Source organism: Onychomys torridus, chromosome 2 (assembly GCF_903995425.1).
Source record: "Onychomys torridus chromosome 2, mOncTor1.1, whole genome shotgun sequence".
Taxonomy (NCBI): Eukaryota; Metazoa; Chordata; class Mammalia; order Rodentia; family Cricetidae; genus Onychomys; species Onychomys torridus.
In genome coordinates this window covers 150,827,270-150,846,629 of record NC_050444.1, presented here as the reverse complement: position 1 = coordinate 150,846,629, position 19,360 = coordinate 150,827,270, and the positions used below count along the sequence as shown (strand labels likewise).

Below are 19,360 nucleotides of genomic sequence, written 5' to 3'. Positions count from 1 at the left end.
TTTTTGAGTTAGCTCATTAATCAGAAGATATTTTGAAGTTGCAAGGGTCTTTATGAGATAGGATGTAAATTGTGGGGGTTGGGGAGATGGCTCAGAGGTTAAGAGCACTGGTTGCTCTTTCAGAGGTCCTGAGTTCAACCATCTATAGTGAGATCTAATGCCCTCTTCTGGCACACAGGCAAACATGCAGGCAGAATACTGAATACATAATAAACTTATTTTAAAAAAAGATGTGGATCGTGTCTCAAGGTGAGACATTCATTGGGAAACTTGTGTCTGAGCTTTTACTTGTAAATGTGGTTTCCAAGTCTTTCATGATTTCCTTTGATGTGAGCTTCTGAGTGTTTTGTTTTTCTTTCTTTTCCAGAACTGAGGACTGAACCTAGGGCCTTGTGCTTGCTAGGCAAGCACTCTACCACTGAGCTAAATCCCCAAACCCTCTGGGTGTTTTATATGTACGTGTATTGTCAGGGAAAGATTATCAGTGGAGTAAATTTTTTAGATGGGCCTGTTTAGGTAAATAGGCCAAAGTAATTCTCTAACTATGGCGTCTACATTGACATGGAAATGGATTTGGTATACAGTGCATGTTTATGCCCATCTGCGCACTGAGTTACCAGCTAGAAGACAGAGATTAGAGCTAAAGAATTTATACATCATCTTATCTTCCATGGGAGAGAAAAGTCAGCTCCAACCTGCAGATGAAACTTGGAAATCAAGCTTTTCTGATACTTTTTTTTTTTTTTTTTTCCTCGAGATTGGGTCTCAACTGTGTAGCCTTGGCTTTCCTGGAACTTGTTATGTAGACCAGGCTGGCCTTAAACTCACAGAGGTCTGCTTGCTACCTCTGTCTAATGCTTCCTGATTCTTAATTTTTTTTTCCTCCCTGAGGCAAGGTTTCACTACATTGTTCATATTGGTTTCTAAGGACTCAAGTGATCCTTCTGCCTTAGCTTCTCAAGTGGCTTATTCATTTGCCACATTCCTGGTTTTTTTTCCTTCTTGTTAATCAATTACTTACTTACTTACTTACTTATTTTTAAATCTCACTTGTTTGTTTGTTTGTTTCTCTGTGTAGTTTGGTGCCTGTCCTGGCTCTCGCTCTGTAGACCAGGCTGGCCTCAAACTCACAGAGATCTGCCTGGCTTTGCCTCCTAAGTGCTGGGATTAAAGGCGTGTGCCACCTCAGCCTGGCTATTTAATTACTTTTTAATTGTGTGTGCATGATGTCCACATGCCTGCAGATGACCAAAGAGGCCAGAGGTGCTAGATTCCTTTGGAGCTGCAATTACAGGTGGTTGTGAGCTTCCTCATGGAGGTTCTGGGAACTGAACTCTGAAAGAACAGTATACCACTGGGTCATCTTTCCAGCCCAGTTTCAGTTCTGAATTAAAAGTAGCTGTCTGTGAATAAATAATTTCTTAGAAATTAGATTGAACATCGTTGAAGCAAAACACTGTTTTAAGATTTTTAGATTTGAAGGGGATTATTTGAAAATTTTTGTTATTTATTTTTGAGACAGTCCTTAAATTCACCAAGTAGGTCAGAGTGACCTTGGTCGGTTTTTCTTTCTGCTTCTTCTCCTGCCTAAGTGCTGGGTTTGTGGGGTGTTCCACCATACCCAATTTGTTTTTTTCTTTTTCTTTCTTTCCCCTCCATCCCTTCCTTCCTTTATCTTAAGATTTATTTATTTATTTATTTATTTATGTATGAGTGCTCTATCTGCATGTACACCTTTATGCTAGAAGGGCATCAGATCCCACTAGAGATGGTTGTGAGCTACCATGTGGGTGTTGGGAATTGAACTCAGGACTTCTGGAAGAACAGCCAGTGCTCTTTACCACTGAGCCATTGCTCTAGCCCTTTTCTTTTTTTAAGCTAGTTTGTTTTCACTGAGCAAAGTGTTTTATTCCAAAGCTTCTCAATACTACTAGTTGTCAGAAAGAATGAATATCACTTTTCCTTTACTGCCCAATCTCATTGAAGACGGATGGAAGGATCCTCTAGAGTTGGAGGCCTGGTTTCTGTGATACCACTTATGATTTTGTGTTCCTCATGTAGTAGGACATCCCAGGACACAGTCTCTCATTTTGTTATCAAGAACCATTCAGCTCATGCAAGGACATAGTTGGTGAGATTGGTTACATAGAAAGATGAATTTTCTTCTTAGGAAGGAAATAAGTGGCTAGGAATTGTACTATCTCACTAACAATGTTATATTTGTTTTGTTTTTAGGTTTTTGACAACTATGCAGTCACAGTTATGATTGGTGGAGAGCCATATACTCTTGGACTTTTTGATACTGCAGGTGAAAACTTAATGTCTCATAATATTTTGATCTGTAACTGTAACAGTTGCTACTGGATGTCTTCTTTGGATACCATGAAATTAGTATATTAGTAATTCACTTATTTTTTATTATTAGCAAGGTTAAATATAATGATGGTTATTGGCATGGTGGCACACACTTCTAGTCCCAGGATTTAGGAGGCAGAGGTAGTCAGATCTCTCTGAGTTTGAGGCCAATCTAGCCTACATAGTGAGTTCTGGGACAGCCAGGGCTGTAGAGAGACCCTGTCTCAAAAGACCACACTCAAAAAGATGGTTGACCCTGGATGGCTAAAGGAGTTTGGAATACCCTGGGTAGATGGTATGGTAGAGGATACAGTACAGTCTGAGAGTCATTAGGTAAACTAATGAGTTTGGAGGCTGGAGAGAGACTATGGGACTGAGTTCAGAAAACATGTCTGCTGATCATTTCCTTTCATCCCCTTGTTCAAATCTCACAGTTGAGGACTAGAGATGTAGCTTAGTTGGTAGCATATTCCCCTTGCATGCATGAGGCCCTGGGTTCAATCCCCAGCATTACCACATAAATTTGGTATGACTGTAGTCACAGCAGAAGCTTCTCTAGGCAGAAGCAGGAGGATCAGAAGCTCAAAGTCATTTATAGCAAATTCAAGGCTAGGCTGGGCTACATAAGACCCTGAAATGAAGTACTCTGTTTCCTAAATATGACCAAGGTTGTAAATATCATATTTATTATTTTTATCTTTTCTTTCATTCATTCATTCATTCATTCATTCATTCATTCATTCATTCATTCATTGGTTTTTTGAGACAGGGTTTCTTTGTGTAGCCCTGGCTGTCCTGGAACTCTTCTTTGTAGACCAGGCTGGCCTTGAACTCACAGAGATCCGTTTGCATGTGCCATTACACCTGGCTAGTTGTAAGCATTTTGAATCAGTCCTTCAAAATGTGTTTTATTTTTTGAGACAGTATTCTTGTGTTGTCCAGGTTAGTCTTGAATATAAAGTTTCCCTGCCTCAACCTCCTGACTTTGGGATTACAGGTGTGTTCAGATAAAAAGTTGTTGGATATAACAATAAAATTCATTTTGGTAAGTGTTAAGTTTGATGAATTGTATTGACCTCCGCCATAATCAGTATATCTACCTTGTCTATGGATCTGTTTTATCCGTCCATCTATATCTGTCTATTATATCCATACATCCAGCCACCCACCCACTTACCCATCCGTCTGTCCATCTATTATCCATCCATCCATCTAATTTTTAATATCCTAAAATTTTGCTTGTGCTTTTATAGCTTTTTCTTGGCCTTGACAGCCACAGATGGACTTCTAGGTTCCCACTATTTTGCTCTTCTAGGATTTCTTGTGAATCCTTTGTGTTTGACCTGTGAGAGCCATCCATGCATGTATATCATGGTTCTTTGTTTTTGTTGCTAAGCCCTATCCTACTCTGAATACAGCATAATTGTTTATCCACATGCGAGCTAATATGTTTGGGTTCTAGTAATAAGCTATTATAAATATTGGTGCTGTGAACTGCTTCTGTTTTATCTGATGTCAGTAACATTGATAGGAACATAGGTTTACAAATTCTTTGAGACCCTGCTTTCAGTTCTTTTAGCTGTGTATATCTGTAAGTGGAGTTGCTGGATAGTGTGAAAATTCTATTTTTAGTTATTTTAGGAGCCTCTTTTCAAGAGCTGTGCCAACTTACGTTCCTGCCAATAATGTGTGAGAGTTGTATTTTCTTTGGAGAAATGTGAGTCCTCTGGTTTTTTAAATTTTTTTTTTTTTTTACTTTTTTATGAATTGGATTTGTTTGTAATTTGGTTGAGTATTAGGAGTTCTGTAGATAATAATCTCTCATCCAGATCAGGATTTGCAGGCTATTTCTCCCATTCTCTGCATCGCTATAATTTTTTTTCCAGATTTTATTTTTATTTTATGTATATGGGTGTTTTGCCTGCATGTGTGTCTCTGCACCACATGCATGCAATGCCTGTTTCAGCCAAAAGAGTGTGTTGTATCCTCTGGAACTGGAGTTAACAGATGGTTGTGAGTTGCCATGTAAGTTCTGGGCACCAAATCCTAGTCCTCCAGAAGAGCAGCCAGTGCTATTAACTACTGAACCATCTTTCCAGCTCCTGGATTGTCTTTACTATGCTGATACAGTCCTTTTGAGGGATGAGTTTGGATTTGAGCCTAGGGCCTCATATAGATGAGGTAAGCACCTGCCAGTAAATTATACTGTTCTGCTGGGTGGTGGCACATGTCTTTAATCCCAACGGCAGAGTCAGACAGATCTCTGTGAATTTAAGGCCAGCTTGGTCTACAGAACAAGTTCCAGGACAGCCAAGGATACACAGAGAAATAAATATATACTCTCTCAATACTCCTTTTTATAAAAAAATAAAATAAAAAAATTTTGTCTGTGTGTGGGTGTTTTGCTTGCATGCATTTCTGTGCACCACATGCGTGCAGGGCCTGTGGAGGTCAAAAGAAGTCAATGGATCTCTTGGAATTACTGACAGTTGTGAACCTCCATGTGGGTACTGGGAATTGAACCTATGTCCTCTGGAAATACAGCCAATGCTCTTAACCACTGAGCCTTCTCTCCAGCTCCTTGATACTGGCTTTTGATGCATAAAAATGTTACATTTTCATGAAGTCTAATCTATTTAGTCTTTGGTTCCTGTACTTTTGGTGTTATTAATGCCCTCCTCTCCTCCCAGTAATTGTCAGGTATGATGCTATGAAGGTCTGCTCTAGGTTTTCTGAGAGTTTTCAGGTTTAGGTCTTTGATCCATTTTGTGTTATTTTTTTCTGTGTAATATTAGATAAGGGCCCAACTTCATTGTTTTGTGACTAGCCAGTTTTCCTAGTACTTTGTATTTACTATTGGATCCTTGTCAAAATTGTTTTGTATTATTTATTTCTGGGCTTTTCATTTTCCTCAGTCTATTTGTTTTTAACTCAGTATCATATTCTTTTGCTCACTGTAGCCTTTTAATAAGGTTTTTAAAAATTAGAACTATTCAATTTATGGTGTTTGTGGGTATTTTGCCTACATGAATCTATGCACATTATGTGCATGCTTAGTGCCCCCAGAGATCAGAAGCTGGCATTGGATCCCTGGAGCTGGAGTTACAGATGGTTGTGAAGCACTCTGTGGTTGCTAGGAATCAAACCCAAGTCCTCTGGAAGAGCAACAAGTGCTCTTTACTGCTGAGCCCCTTTCCAGCCCCATTTATTAAGCTTTGAAACCATAAAATAGGGTCTTCTAGCATTGGATATGTAGAGTAGAATTGACAGTGTCTTAATATTTGATCATCTAGCATATGAGTGTAGGATGTCTTTCCATTTCTTGGGGGCTTCTTTACTTTTTGCCCTTTTCATTTTCCTGGTTAATTCCTAAGTATTTTATTTTTTACATATCTTGATTCTTGCCAAGTTCATTTTTCTTAGGCCTTTCCAGTTTCAGATATTGGCTTTAACATGCACGTGGCAAGTATTGGGCTTAGTTTGATTGTTATTATGGATAGTGTTTGTCTTCACTAAGAGCTTCACTAAGATTAGTATTTTTTTAGGTAGTTTTCCTGTGATTGTTACATAAGCAGAAGTAGATCTGAATTTTTTTTGAATCACACTTGTAGCAGTAGTTTATTGTTACTACATTTTTTTTATTGAGTTACTAATAAAGAACTAAAAACTGGAAATAAAAGCAAATAATATGCCAATTTCCTTGTCGTTTAAGTATTGACATATGTAAATAGAATTAGCTCAGAGAGTATTGTCCAAACAGCTTGTAATAATACTAAGCCACACCTTTGAGTAGAGAACTTGCTTTGTTGCTAATGGCCAGTATGCTATGAACTGTACACTTGAAGTATTGACAGAGCTGTGATTCTTCCCCCCTTTGTTTTTTGAAATAAGAATTTTGCTATGTCATTTTGGCTGGTTTGGATCTTGCTTTGTAGACCAGGCTGGTCTCAAACTTGTGACTCTCCTGCCTCTGCCTCCTGAGTGCTGAGTTTATAGGTGTGTTCCACTATCCATCTCTCTCTCTCTTTTTTTTTAGCTGAGGATCGAACCCAGGGCCTTGCGCTTGCTAGGCAAATGCTCTACCACTGAGCTAAATCCCCAACCCCCACTATCCATTTCTTTTCCTTTTAAATTTTATTTAAAAACGTTTTCCTTATGTGGAAGCACATGCCATAGCATGTGTGTTTGGAGGTCAAGGGGGGTAAACTTGGTAGATGGTTCTTTCCTTTTTCTATCTGTTTCCTGGGGATGGAACTTAGGTTGTTAGGCATGGTAGCCTGACTCATGGCACTTTTTTTTCCCACTGAGTGATCTTTCTAGCTCCGCTCTATCCAGCTTTGACTTTTTTGTGGGGGAGTGATATCTGGTCTCATGGTCTCATGTTGCTCAGGTTGGCACACACCCAACCTTCCTGCTTCTGTCTCCCTAGTGCTGAGATTATAGTTTTGTGTTAACCATGCCTCGTTTTAATGTGGTATGGGGTTGAACCCAGGGCTCTGTGCATGCTAGGTACTCAATACCTACTAAAGAGCTATTGCCTTAGCTCTTGACCTGTGAATTTCCTTTTCTTAGACCTGTGATTTTAATGCCATGTGGCCATCAGATTTCAGTTGCTGACTTATAACTTTTTCTTTAGGGCAGGAGGATTATGACAGACTACGACCGCTGAGTTACCCACAAACAGATGTTTTTCTAGTATGTTTTTCAGTGGTTTCTCCATCCTCATTTGAAAATGTGAAAGAAAAGGTGAGTCAGACTCTTTCCCCTTTCAACCTGTACAGATGTTCTGTTGCCCTGTTACAATTTAAGAGGCTTGTGGATTGACAAAAGCAATTTGAAACCTTCCTTTTAGTGGGTGCCTGAGATAACTCACCACTGTCCAAAGACTCCTTTCTTGCTTGTTGGGACCCAAATTGATCTCAGAGATGACCCATCTACTATTGAGAAACTTGCCAAGAACAAACAGAAGCCTATCACTCCAGAGACTGCCGAAAAGCTGGCCCGGGATCTGAAGGCGGTCAAGTACGTGGAGTGCTCCGCCCTCACACAGGTAAGGGCTCTGAAACCATATCTCCCTGTAGTTGATTTTTTTTTTTTTTTTGAGTATTAGGATAACAGTGGCTCTTTTCCTTTTATTTTTCTTTTTCCCTTAAAAATTAAGAAAAAATTACTTCTGTCTGTGAATGTATACTGTGAGTGCAGTTCTGCAGAGTGTGTAAACTAACAATATTGCCATTCAAGGCATGACTGAGAGGAAGGTTTCTATTGTAGATATGAGAGAGAATGTAGCTGGAGGCATCTGGATGCATCCAGAGCAGAGAGAGAAAACTGTAGGCTGAACATGGCCAGCAGATTAGACTTGGTCATGAGAGGAGAGAGATGGGTAGAGTGAGAGAGGAAGAGAAAGATGCCCGAGACAGAGAGGTCAAGAGAGGACAAAGTGGAAAGAGCAGTTGAAGCTGTGTGGAGGGAAGCTTCTGAGCTGGAGAAGTTTAGGGTAAGCAGTGGGGTGAGAAGAGCCAGGATGCCAACATAGACTCTGAAATGTGTAACAGGTACTTGTGATAGTGAGGGAACATGTAGATGGGCATGTGCTTTGATATGCTAAGGAGTCCCATAGATAGCCGCTTGTCCCTTCTGCCGGTGATGAAGAATTGACTTCTTTGGTGGAGGGTAACTGCCAGAATTTGGACCTTATGTTCCAGCCTTTGTTTGTGATAAGAGGCAATGTAATCTCTTCTGTAACTGCTTCTTAGCTGAAATTAGGACATTATTGTCAGAGACCAAGAAGGCTGGAATGTTGGTTTAAGGCTGGGGGAGTAGGGGAGGCTAGGCTGCTTTGAAGCTGGAATGCTAGTCCATAGCTTGAGCCCGTCAGAAATTCTGTCAGCAGCGTTTAGTTTACATCAGCTTTCAGCAAGTCCAGGCTTTGCTGGTTCTGAAGAACCCCCTGAGACTGGCATGTTTGGAGCCCTTTGCATTCTGTAGTTGTTTGGAAATGTGCAGGGACAGATAGAGGCTAGGAACAAACAGTGAAGATACAGAGCTAGGGGGGAATCTTTATCTTGGGTATCGACTTGAAACTTCCAGGCCTTTGGTCCTGGAGGTTGGGGTAGGGGTGGTGGTGGAAGAAGAGAGTCCATCCTCAGGTATAGCTGGAGTTCCCTCCAGTCCCACTCAGTCTCAGGCCCGCAGCCACTCAGACCCAAATAAACACACTGTTTGGCCTAATGGCTCAGGCTTCTTATCTAGTTCTTATATCTTTTTTTTTTTTTTTTTTTTTGCTGGAGCTGAGGACTGAACCCAGGGCCTTGTGCTTGCTAGGCAAGTGCTCTACCACTGAGCTAAATCCAACCCTTTATATCTTAAATTAACCCATTTCTATTAATCTATAAGTTGCCACGTGGCTTGTAGCTTACTGGTACTTTACATCTTGCTTCTCATGGCGGCCACGGCTGGCAGTGTCTCCTGACTCAGCTTTCCGCCTCCCAGAATTCTCCTCTCCTTATCCCGCCTACACTATACTTCCTGCCTGGCTACTGGCCAATGAGTGTTTTATTTATCAACCAGTCAGAGCAACACATTTACAGCATCCCCAGCACTCAGGGATAGGCAGTAGGCAGGAAAGGTTAAGCTGTTGATTGACAGGAATACTTATTTGGAGTCTGGTTGACCTCTGATAGGTGGATCCAAGTCTTGACTCCCTGAAGCTTACATGAATTTTTTTAAAGTTTATAAAAAGATGAAAGTTTTAGCATTACAACTGTTTGTAATCTTCACTGAAGTCCTCCTGTAGAAAAAAGCAGTTAACGAATGTCTATAAGCCAAAGATGTTTTCAGCACAGTGAGAAATACTTTTAAGTCTATATTAGGAAACAACCAAAAGAAGTTAAAAAAATTTGAGCCTGTGACTATAATAGTAGCCAGTGCTTTGCCAGGTCTAGGTCAATAGCTTATCAGAACTCTGCTGATTAATGTTAAAATTTCTAATTTTTGAAGTCCTCCCTCCCCCCAGACAGGGTTTCTTTTTGTAGTTTAGGTGCCTGTCCTGGATCTCGCTCGGTAGCCCAGGCTGGCCTCTAACTCACAGAGATCCTCCTGCCTCTGCCTCCTGAGTGCTGGGATTAAAGGCGTGCACCTCCACTTTTTTTTTTTTTTTTTCTTCTTTTTAAGCTTTCAGCTTTTCTTGTGTGATATCAGATTCCCTGGAACTGGAGTTATAGACAGTTGTGAGCTACCATGTGCTGGGAATTGAACCTGGGTCCTCTGAGAGAGGAGTCAGTGCTCTTTAACTGCTGAGCTATCTCTCCAGCCCCCAAATTTTTGAAGTCTTGATGTAACAATAGTATATTGAGAGGGAAAGAAATCTGAAACATTTCTCATTTTTCACAATACTTTAAGTCACTTCCTCAGACTTTTACAGCTTGCATTTACACACCACTTTCTTAGACCCTCACAACTTACTTAAACTTTCACATCCTCAGACCTTTACAACTTGTACTTACTGGAGTCCAGGAATTGTGAACCGTCTGTAGTGGGTGCTGGGAATGTAACCCCAGTTCTCTGGAAGAGTAGGAGGCTCTATTAGCCACTGAGTTGTCTCTCCAGCCCCCTTTTTCTTTCTTGAGGTAGTGATTTGTTATGTTGTCCACGCTAGCGTGGAATTTGTGCCAGTCCTGACTCAGTCTCCTCAATCCTGGGGTCACAGGATTGCACCACCAGGCCTGGCTTTACAGAGGTGGTTTTCAGCAGTAATAGTGCTCATAGCTGTCCAGGAAGAACATGTCTGGCTTCAGTATGTTGTTTTGTGAGAGAGCTGTGTTTATGGAGAGCCTTGTTAGTCTCTTAAAGGTCTGGCATTGTTTCTCTTCCATGTTGTACTCTTGCTGAATGATTTGGATAGTCGAGATGATGAGGTCCAGATGAGTGTGTTTTTTTGTTTATCTGTCTGTTTGTTTGTCTTTAGATACTAAAATCTTTCTTCCTTCCTAGTTCTGACAAATGATATAGGCTAATTCAACTGGGACAGAAAACTAATAAAAATATTTGAGGCTTTTGAGTCAAAGAAGGTGTGGCTACTGTGTGGGCTACTTTTGCCATAGTCCTCAATCATATATATTATCTTCAATTCTATGGTTTGTTTTTTTTCCCTATGATGTATTTTTATCTATTTTATGTATATGGCTGTTTTGTCTGCATGTATGTCTGCACACCAGAAGAGGGTATCTGATCCCATGGGACTACAGTTATAGAAGTTGTGAGCTACCATGTGAGTGTTGGGAATTGAACTCAGCAGCCAGTGCTCTTAACCACTGAGCCATCTCTCCAGCCCCCAGTCCTGTGTTTTAAGGGTATTATTTCCCTTTTGGAATTTTTCCCTGGACATTTCTGAGTGATGTGACTAGAAGTGCTCTTGGAACTGAGTTCAGGGAGCAGTGAGTGAGAGTTTAACATGCTTGTGCACTGACCAAAGCAACATACAGGAGAAAGGTTTCTTCTGGCTCACAGGGTAAAGTACAGTTCATCATAGTGGAAGCCAAGGTACAGAAACTTAAGCAGCTGCTCACATGCATCCAGTCAGAGACAGAACAAATGAGTATGCTAGTTAGTGCTTAGCTCACTTTGTCCTTATTGAGTCGAAACTCTTCTGCCCAGGGAATGGTTCCACCCACATTTAAGAAGGGTCTGCCCACATCAGTTAATGTAATCAAGTTCATCCTCCATAAGCATATCCTCCAGAGGCCAATTCCCAGATATGTCTGGATTCTGTTAAGTTGATAGTTACTAACCATACACTGTCCATTCCTGGTTTTGAGTGTGGTTCTAGGAACAAAGGAAAGAATTTGGAAATAATTAGCATTGGACTCACTGATTTACATACCTAATTAAAATAGAGGTTACTAATATATTAAATCCAGTTATATTCATTGTGGTTTTTCAGCTATTGGTCATTTTTAATACCATTGGGTTCTTGATCAAATGTTTTTATCAGTGATATATGTATAATTATGCATACTTAGATTTTTATGAGGAATTTAGTGTATGTAAGACTAGATGCATAATTTAAACTCACAGCTTTTTTGCTTGATTTTTGTATTTAAGCGTAAAGCTTTTGTACTTAACCAGGTTTCTGTAGGGTAACTTGAAGGCACAATTTCTTAGTTTCACATCCCCCCGCCAGTTTAGTAGTTGATCTTACTATAGAAGCAAATATTTAAAGATTCATAAAAACTTAACCTTTTCAGAGTACAGACTGAGACAATAACCAAATAGTGTTCTAGTACCATCCCTTGAGAAGTGAAAGCAGGCATGGGGAGTGTGTCTAGTAAGAAGTGTGTGGAACCTGACAGCATGTATCTGAGGCATGCTCTCTGTTCCTTAGATATGGCTCCTTTGGGGAAGAGGCAAGTAGGCCATGTGGACCAGTTTTAGGTCACCGGTGAAGCTTATTTTAGACAGTTGGATACTTCATTTAAGATTTCTACAGTGTGAGCAGATTATCAAGTTACTTAGAACTGGAAGCATATGGAAGTTACTTAGGAGAAACATTTTTCTTTCCAGATTCTGAAGTTAGGAGAAGTCAGAGAGGTAAAAGATAGAAAATGGGGGGCTTTGTGGGTATGTATAGGAGTTTAAACTTCAGGTTCTGTTTGTTGATTCCTCTATAACTAAAAGTTTTGTATAACAAGGTGCTAGTAAAGCCAAGATTAGCCTTGTTTCATAAGGTATTTGTTGATCTTTTCCCAAAGTAATTACACAAGAAAGGATTGCTGTTTTGATTGTTAAAAAATTTTTTTCGAGACAGGTTTCACACTGTAGCCCAGGCTGGCTCCAAGCTCAGAGTCTCCTCTCTGCCTCCTGAGTGCTGAGATTAAGCCACTTCCCCTGGCTGGGAGTTCTTCTTCTGTGGGGTATACCCTACTTTCTAGCTGTCCTCTTCCTCTGTGTACAGTCCGTGCAAGATTTCCCTCCCCGTCTCGTTTCTTCTTCCGTGCCTGTGAGCGTTCATACAGATGTGTGGACAGACAGCAGAGGTACTTTAGTGTTTACGTAGTATTTCTACAGGAAAAGGAAGTCAAAGAAGAAAACATTTAAATCTCATTTGTTGATTGCTCTCATTTATTTTGTATTACATGGATTGTGTGGGTATGGTTCCTCTGGGGGTATGTAGGGTATAAGGAGGGCAGCCTGGGTAGTCCATTGGATGACACCACTGGAGCTAAGTTCTGGAACTTTGGGGACATTTTTTACTTAACATCAAACTGACCTAAAGAACACGTGAAACTGCTCTGGGTACTAAACCTGTGGCCTCAAGGGTAGGTGAGCTGTCTGGGCTCTAGAGTTCCGCTGCTGCCAATCTCAGTATCCTTGAAGTTTCTGGCAGAGCTGTAAGTGTATTTGTAGTCTAGTCCCTGTAGATGTCAGGATGGTCTGTTTTCATTCCATGCTACATGCGCTGGACCCATGCAGACATCTGAAAGCGTCGGACTGCTTGCTGACTCTCATTCTGAGACCCCATTCTTTGTTTCTTTATGACTTGGGTGGTGGTTCCTTGCTCTAAAAACATTGCTGAGTACCTGAAGTGCATGCTGTTTCTGGGGCCCATTCTTTATGAACTCCTTACAGTTGCTGCTGCTGCTGCTGCTGCACAGGGAATCCTCCTGAGTGGCTGGGAAACTGACATACTAAATCCCGATTAATCCCACCCAGATATGTCACTGAACCTGTCAGCATGTAGCATGCCTGTTAGTTGCTGTTTGTGCCCTTCAGTTATTCAGGGGCTGAATTCACAAAAGCCTGGAATTCTAATAGATTGATTTCCAAAATATGTATGTCATCATCATCAATAGTAATGTTGGGGGAGTCTCACTTTTTCCAACACATCTATCTTGTGTTTAGATAGCTATTTTTTTCTTCTTGAGATTTTATACCAAAATGTAATACTAGATTTCAGTATGTGATTCTTTAGACGTTAACATACTGCATTTTTCATTAGTTTTTTTCCTTGTTTAGTTAACTGTTTTTGAGGTGACATTTCTGTCCAGCTATCTACCCTCTCAGTGCTCTTTCACTCAAGAATGAACATTCTAATGTCTCCTTTCCTTAAGCACACATTGCTTCTGTGAATTCAGCTCTTAACCCAGACTGCTATTGTATCTGCTAGTCTCTAATCCTCTAACCTGGCTGCTATTCTCTCTCCTCCCCTCTGTCTTGTAGAGAGGTCTGAAGAATGTGTTTGATGAGGCTATCCTAGCTGCCCTCGAGCCTCCGGAAACTCAACCCAAAAGGAAGTGCTGTATATTCTAAACTGTTTTCTCCTTCCCCTCTTTGCTGCTGCTTCCTGTCCCACTACTGTAGAAAGATCATTTAAAACAAAGGAATAAAACCATCCTGTTTGAAAGCCTCTGCGTCTTCTTACTCAACACATTAGAGCAAACTGTATTCATTTTTGATCATGAATGCAATATCTTAGAATATTTTTTGTGATCAGTAGTCACATTAGACTTGTTTAACTTTCTGCTGCTTGAGTTGCCTGATGCTCAGAGCCTTTGGTTTGAATTATTATTGCGAAAAGGAATGTGGTTTGGCATTAAGAATGATGTCTTGGAGAAAATAAGAGTTTTAACACTTCTAGATGTTAGTTCTAGATGGACAAAGTATTGCTAAACATCATTTTACTCAGTAATTACTGATTGTTAATTGTAATTGCATGACAAACTATGAAAAAGGTTGACTTGCTAGTAGAGTGTATTGGGGAAGGGAGGATTCTCCTGTGGTTTTCCTGTGTGCAGTGAAATTTGTGTTGCTCTTGCTTTGGCTGTTTGTGCTGTAGGTGGAGTGTTTGTCATTCTGGGATGGGGACAGTATCCATGTATCTGCTACTGCTTTATGAGTTCATTGTTGTTACACATTATCTCCTAATCCTAGCATCCATTCAACAGTTGACTCACGGTTTGCTGATGTTGAAATGTAAAGCTACTGCCTTTATATTTGATTTTACTGTTGTGAGGGAAACATACAATTGTGGTTTTCTTTACATTTTGAAATTAAAAATATACAATTGTTTGTATAAATGCCTGGTGAAGCTTTATTCTTATTGCACTGACTGGCTCTAACTTCACTTTTATATCAGGTACCAACCTCTGCTTACTTGAATCCCCTTGGCTCTGTCTAATTAGTGGGATAAAGGGAGTTCACAGTGAATAATAGCTGCCATACCCTTGCTGCCCATTCCCTGCCTTTCGTGTAACATGGATGCCACTGCCCAGGTGTATTCTCTGTTTACATACTGCTGCTCCATTTGAATGCAGAGCTGCTTCCCTTGTTCCTATGTACAATATTCTAGCAATACATCACACAACTCATCGAATGGTCAAATGACATGTGCTTGTTTGCTTCTTGTGATGCATATTGGTTTGCAAAAACTCAGAGGACCACTCACGAGTATCTGCTCATCTGTGCCAGCATTCCTGAATCTCTTCTGTGCCCTGACGAGACAACTGGGTGAAGCACGATTGTTAGGTCAAGTTTCAGGGTTATTAATATTTCTTTGTTTGCCCACTGTCTTTGGGGTTTGTTTGTTTTAAACATGAACTCCAGCTCTGTTGTTATACTGAAAAATCAGATTGCCCATTTCTTCTTTCTACCCCTTTTCAGAAAGGCCTAAAGAATGTGTTTGATGAAGCAATATTGGCTGCCCTGGAGCCTCCAGAACCGAAGAAGAGCCGCAGGTGTGTGCTGCTATGAACGCCTCTCCAGAGCCCTTTCTGCACAGCTGGTGTTGTCATCATACTAAAAGCAATGTTTAAATCAAACTAAAGATTAAAAATTAAAATTCGTTTCTGCAATAATGACAAAACGCCCTGCACCTACCCACATGCACTCATGTGAGACAAGGCCCATTGGTATGCCCCCCTTCCAGTAATAGTTAATTTTGAATAATTGTGTATTGTCTGAAAAGTGATGAGTGCTAGTTTTTGTTTCCTTGCTTAAAAAAACAACAACAACGACAAAATCCCCACCAATGTTTTGTTTTGTTTTTTTGTTTAAAGCAAGGCATGCTTGTGATGACTTTGTAACAGACTAATTCGAATTGTCAAAGCTGCTCCCTGGTTCCATTTTGGAGAGTAATCTGGGGCATCTTAGGTCCCCCGCACCCCAGCTCTTCTCTCCTTTTGGGGTGTGTGTTTCTTAGTCTTGTTTTTTAAAATTTGTTAACCAGTGGGCAGCCCTTAGGGAGGAGGACAGATTATTTCCACATTCCACTCCCCAGGTGTAGTTTAGCAAATGTGTCCCCACCTGGTGCTCTTAGGAAGGAGTGTAGAAATGCCTCGTCTAATAACATACTCCTTCTTGAAAGTTGCCTTTTCCCTCCACCCTTGAGTGGATCCAGTCTTTGATGAAACTCATGAAGGTGGATGGAAGCTGTCTTGCCCCTCTTTCTAGGATGCACTCTCTATGTGACTGTGACTTTCAAGGGTGTTTGTTTGCCATTTGCTGATTTGGGGAGGGGGGGATAATTTCTATCTTTCATTGATAAATGAAAAAAAGTATTGCACCTTTTGAAACACCAAATGGATTGAGTTCCTAATTAAAAAGGAAGTTCTTTTGCCCTGTCAGTCATTTTCTTATATGCTTAGCATAGATTTACAACTCACTGTAGTGTCCCAGGTCTTCAGCTGAAGACCTGGGACATAGGGTTCCTTGAGGGATGGTGCTAGAAGACAAATGGTTCCTGATGATTGCCATCTCCTTTCAGGTGATGAGGTTACAGGCCTGCTTCATTAAGAAGCCATGAGCATGTAGGATGGGGAGAGCATAGCATACTTAACCAACATGGGCACCAGTTAGGGCTATCCCCTTCTTTTCTTCCTTGCCTGTGAGGACCCTTGAACAACTGGCGGAAGTTCTCTCACTCAAGAAAAATGTTAAGAGTCTCCTGACTCTTCATAAGTGTTAAGAGATTTTATCAGATTATTTTGTTTTCAGGTTCCAATTTTAAAAAATGTTTAGGTAATCTCCTTCCCCAGTCCTAATCTTGTGGATTCGTCAGTGCTGAACCAATGCTTTCTTGTGTCTCAGTTCTTTGTATATGAATTCTTTTCAGATGTATTAAACAAACAAAACCCTTCACAAGCCAGCCTGAAGGTCGTTGTTTTCCCTCCGCCTCTTACTTTTCAGGTACTTAGAACCGACGATGTGATTGTTACATGACATCAACATCGACCAGATTTTGGGATAAAATTTTTAAGCTTTAGTTTTGTTTTCTGGCAATAAGCTTGTGTTGTTTCCCTCCATATTATGTTCAGGTTTATTCCTTCCCTTCTAAATTGATAGCTAGCTCAGAAACTCCTCACCGTGTATGCTGAGTAGGTCAGAGCAATTGTTAGTGCAGAAATACTTGTGAAGAAGATCTCATCTCATGTTGTTGGAAGGAAGCACTAACGTACTCCTATAGTGCAGTAGCAAAGTAGACCATTTGTCCCAGCCTGCCTGCATTGGTGGCTTTCAAATTTGGTTACTTAACAAAGTACAACTTGCATAGTGAAATCTACAAATAGTGTTCCAGGCATTTCTAAAATGCAGTCAAGTTTGAGTTCCTAGATAGTTTTTCCTCTCATATTAGAAAATTTTTTGTTTTGTCAATATGATTCATTTTCTTTGGTCGGTAAGAATGATATGTTTACCTTAGTTGCATTATATCTATTTGTTTGGGAAGCTTAAACTTAGTCCAGTTCAGTGTAGGCTCAGTTCCCCCTGGGGATTCAAGTTTGGCATGACTGGATTATGTTAAGACTAAGCAGGGTGGGGTGTGAAGGGGTTTAAAAGAGGCACAGTGAAGCTTTACTAGTTTTTGGGGTTTTGTTTGTTTTTAATTACATTTTTATTTATTTTGTAAGTATATGTACAAGCATGCCATGGCCCATGAACTCTCCTTCACCAGGTAAATCCCATGATCAACCTCAGGTTGTCAGGCTTGGCAGCAAGTATCTTAACCAGTTGAGCCATTAGCTGCTATCTTGCTGATTCCTGCTTTGCATGTTTTAACTAGTGCATCTTGTTTTTTGAACAGTCTAGAGAGGGGTACCTGGATTTTGCAGTGATATTTCGGAGAGCAGAGATGTCTATCCCAACATCTTAGCACAATAGCTCCATTGTGGCTCTGTGCCTGCCTTAGAATGGTGCTTAGCCCAAGATTTGGCTGAGAATAGTTATTGGTTAAGTACATGATCCAGGACAGGGTTTCTCTGTGTAGCTTTGCACCTTTTCTGGAACTCACTCTGTAGGCCAGGCTGGCCTTGAACTCACAGAGATCGGCCTGGCTTTGCCTCCCGAGTGCTGGGATTAAAGGCGTGCGCCACTGGAAAGTACATGATTTTAAGAGTGAATACACAAAGTTGGACAGTGATACTTTCCAGGCGGTGGTGGCGCACGGGAGGCAGAGCCAGGCCAATCTTTGTGAGTTCGAGGCCAGCCTGGTCTACGGATCGAGATCCAGGAAAGGTGTAAAGCTACACAGAGAAACCCTGTCTCGAAAAACAAAAACAAAACACACACAAAAAAGAGTGAGTACACACACAAAAGCAGGCCATGTGATTGAGGAGGGAAAAAAAAAACTTTTTTTTTTTTTTCCCCCTGGTTTTATTTTTTGGGACAGGGTCTTGCTATGTGGTCCCATATGTGGCCTGGAACTTGCTATATAGTCCAGGTTGTATTGAACTTATAGAGATCTACCTGTCTCTGACTCCTGAGTGCTGAGATTAAAGGTGTGCACCATTGCTCCTGACATTGATGGTAGATGTATACACATGAGAAGAACAAGGGTGACAGGTAATTGAAGTTAAATTTAAGTACTTTTCATTCTGGCTTCTTCATATTAGGAGACATGCATGGGTAGCAAATGGATGGAGATAATGTGGGTTTTTACTTAAATACTGTTTTCTTTGACTCAAGAAATTTGTTTAGTCTTGGTGAGTGATACTGCTCTGTAGTGTGTGGTGGGTTAGACTCATGGCGTTTTCAACCCTAAAGACAATTTAAATTTGTGTGTATGTCCATGTGTCTGTGTCTTTGTAGGGTTATACATACAGGAGTGCAGATACCTGTTTAGGCCAGAAGAGGGCATCAGAATCCCTGGAGCTAGAGTTACAGGTAGTTGTGGGTCTTGGGAATTGAACTCTGCTCTTTTGTAAGAACAGTGCTCTGTCTTAACCACTGAGCCACCTCTAGCCAGTGTTCAATCTTTTGACAATATGGCTTGATCATCTGCAAATATGTTGGCCAAATTCATAGCAGATTTAGCTTGTAGCAGAATTTACAATATCAATACATCACTGGTGTTCTAAAGAGCAGTTTACTGGGGCTGGGGATGTAGGTCAGTTGGTAGAGTGCCTGCTCTGTATGCATGAAGCAAGCCCTGTTTTCTATCTCCAGCATGGGAAGTGTTTAATGTCATTTTCACCTGCCTATAGTGAGTTCCAGGTTAGCCTGGGCTACAGTCTCGAAAACAAATACTTTGTATACAGTGGCTCTGCTTAAGGATTGAAATCAAGAATGGTGGCACATGCCTGTAACCTAAGCACCTGGGAAGTGGAGGCAGGAGGATCAGAAGTTCGAGGTCATCCTTGGCTTTAAAGTTTGAGGCTAGTCTGGGCAACATGAGGCCCTGAGATCTCACTCCTGCCCCCAACATACCTTAAGTCCCCCACATCCAAACAAACCAGCAAAAACCAAATTCAAAATTTGATCCTTGCTGATCCTGGCTTTCCTCTTTAGATGAAGTCTCTTATGTCTTACTTGGTAATGACAGCTGTAATCTTTGAGGAATGGCCAGTTAATCAGACTATCTGACTGAATATGAGGAAAGGAGCTTCCAATCGCACTCCCATTTTAGCTTTCCTTGTTCTCTGTAAATCATTCCCTGTGTTCGTTCACCAGCTTCAGAGCGTGGTGACATAATTACACAGAGAAGCCGAAGACCTCACCAAGTGTGTGCTTTTCTTGC

General features: G+C 40.8%; 1 protein-coding gene across 2 annotated transcripts in view; it reads left to right on the top strand.

The window, feature by feature from the left end:
- The window catches only part of Cdc42 (cell division cycle 42), a 38,426-nt gene extending 21,931 nt beyond the window's left edge, over nucleotides 1–16,495 (top strand). Inside the window, exons 3-6 of one of the 2 annotated variants that reach the window (XM_036178681.1) lie at nucleotides 2,236–2,308; nucleotides 6,992–7,101; nucleotides 7,208–7,405; nucleotides 15,013–16,495. In XM_036178681.1, the coding sequence (XP_036034574.1) occupies nucleotides 2,236–2,308; nucleotides 6,992–7,101; nucleotides 7,208–7,405; nucleotides 15,013–15,102 (471 nt within the window). In that variant the 3' untranslated portion in view covers nucleotides 15,103–16,495. Of the gene's footprint in view, nucleotides 1–2,235; nucleotides 2,309–6,991; nucleotides 7,102–7,207; nucleotides 7,406–13,572; nucleotides 14,430–15,012 lie in introns of those variants that run through there. The other variant, XM_036178682.1, reaches the window with a different exon arrangement.
- The last annotated feature ends 2,865 nt before the right edge of the window (nucleotides 16,496–19,360 follow it).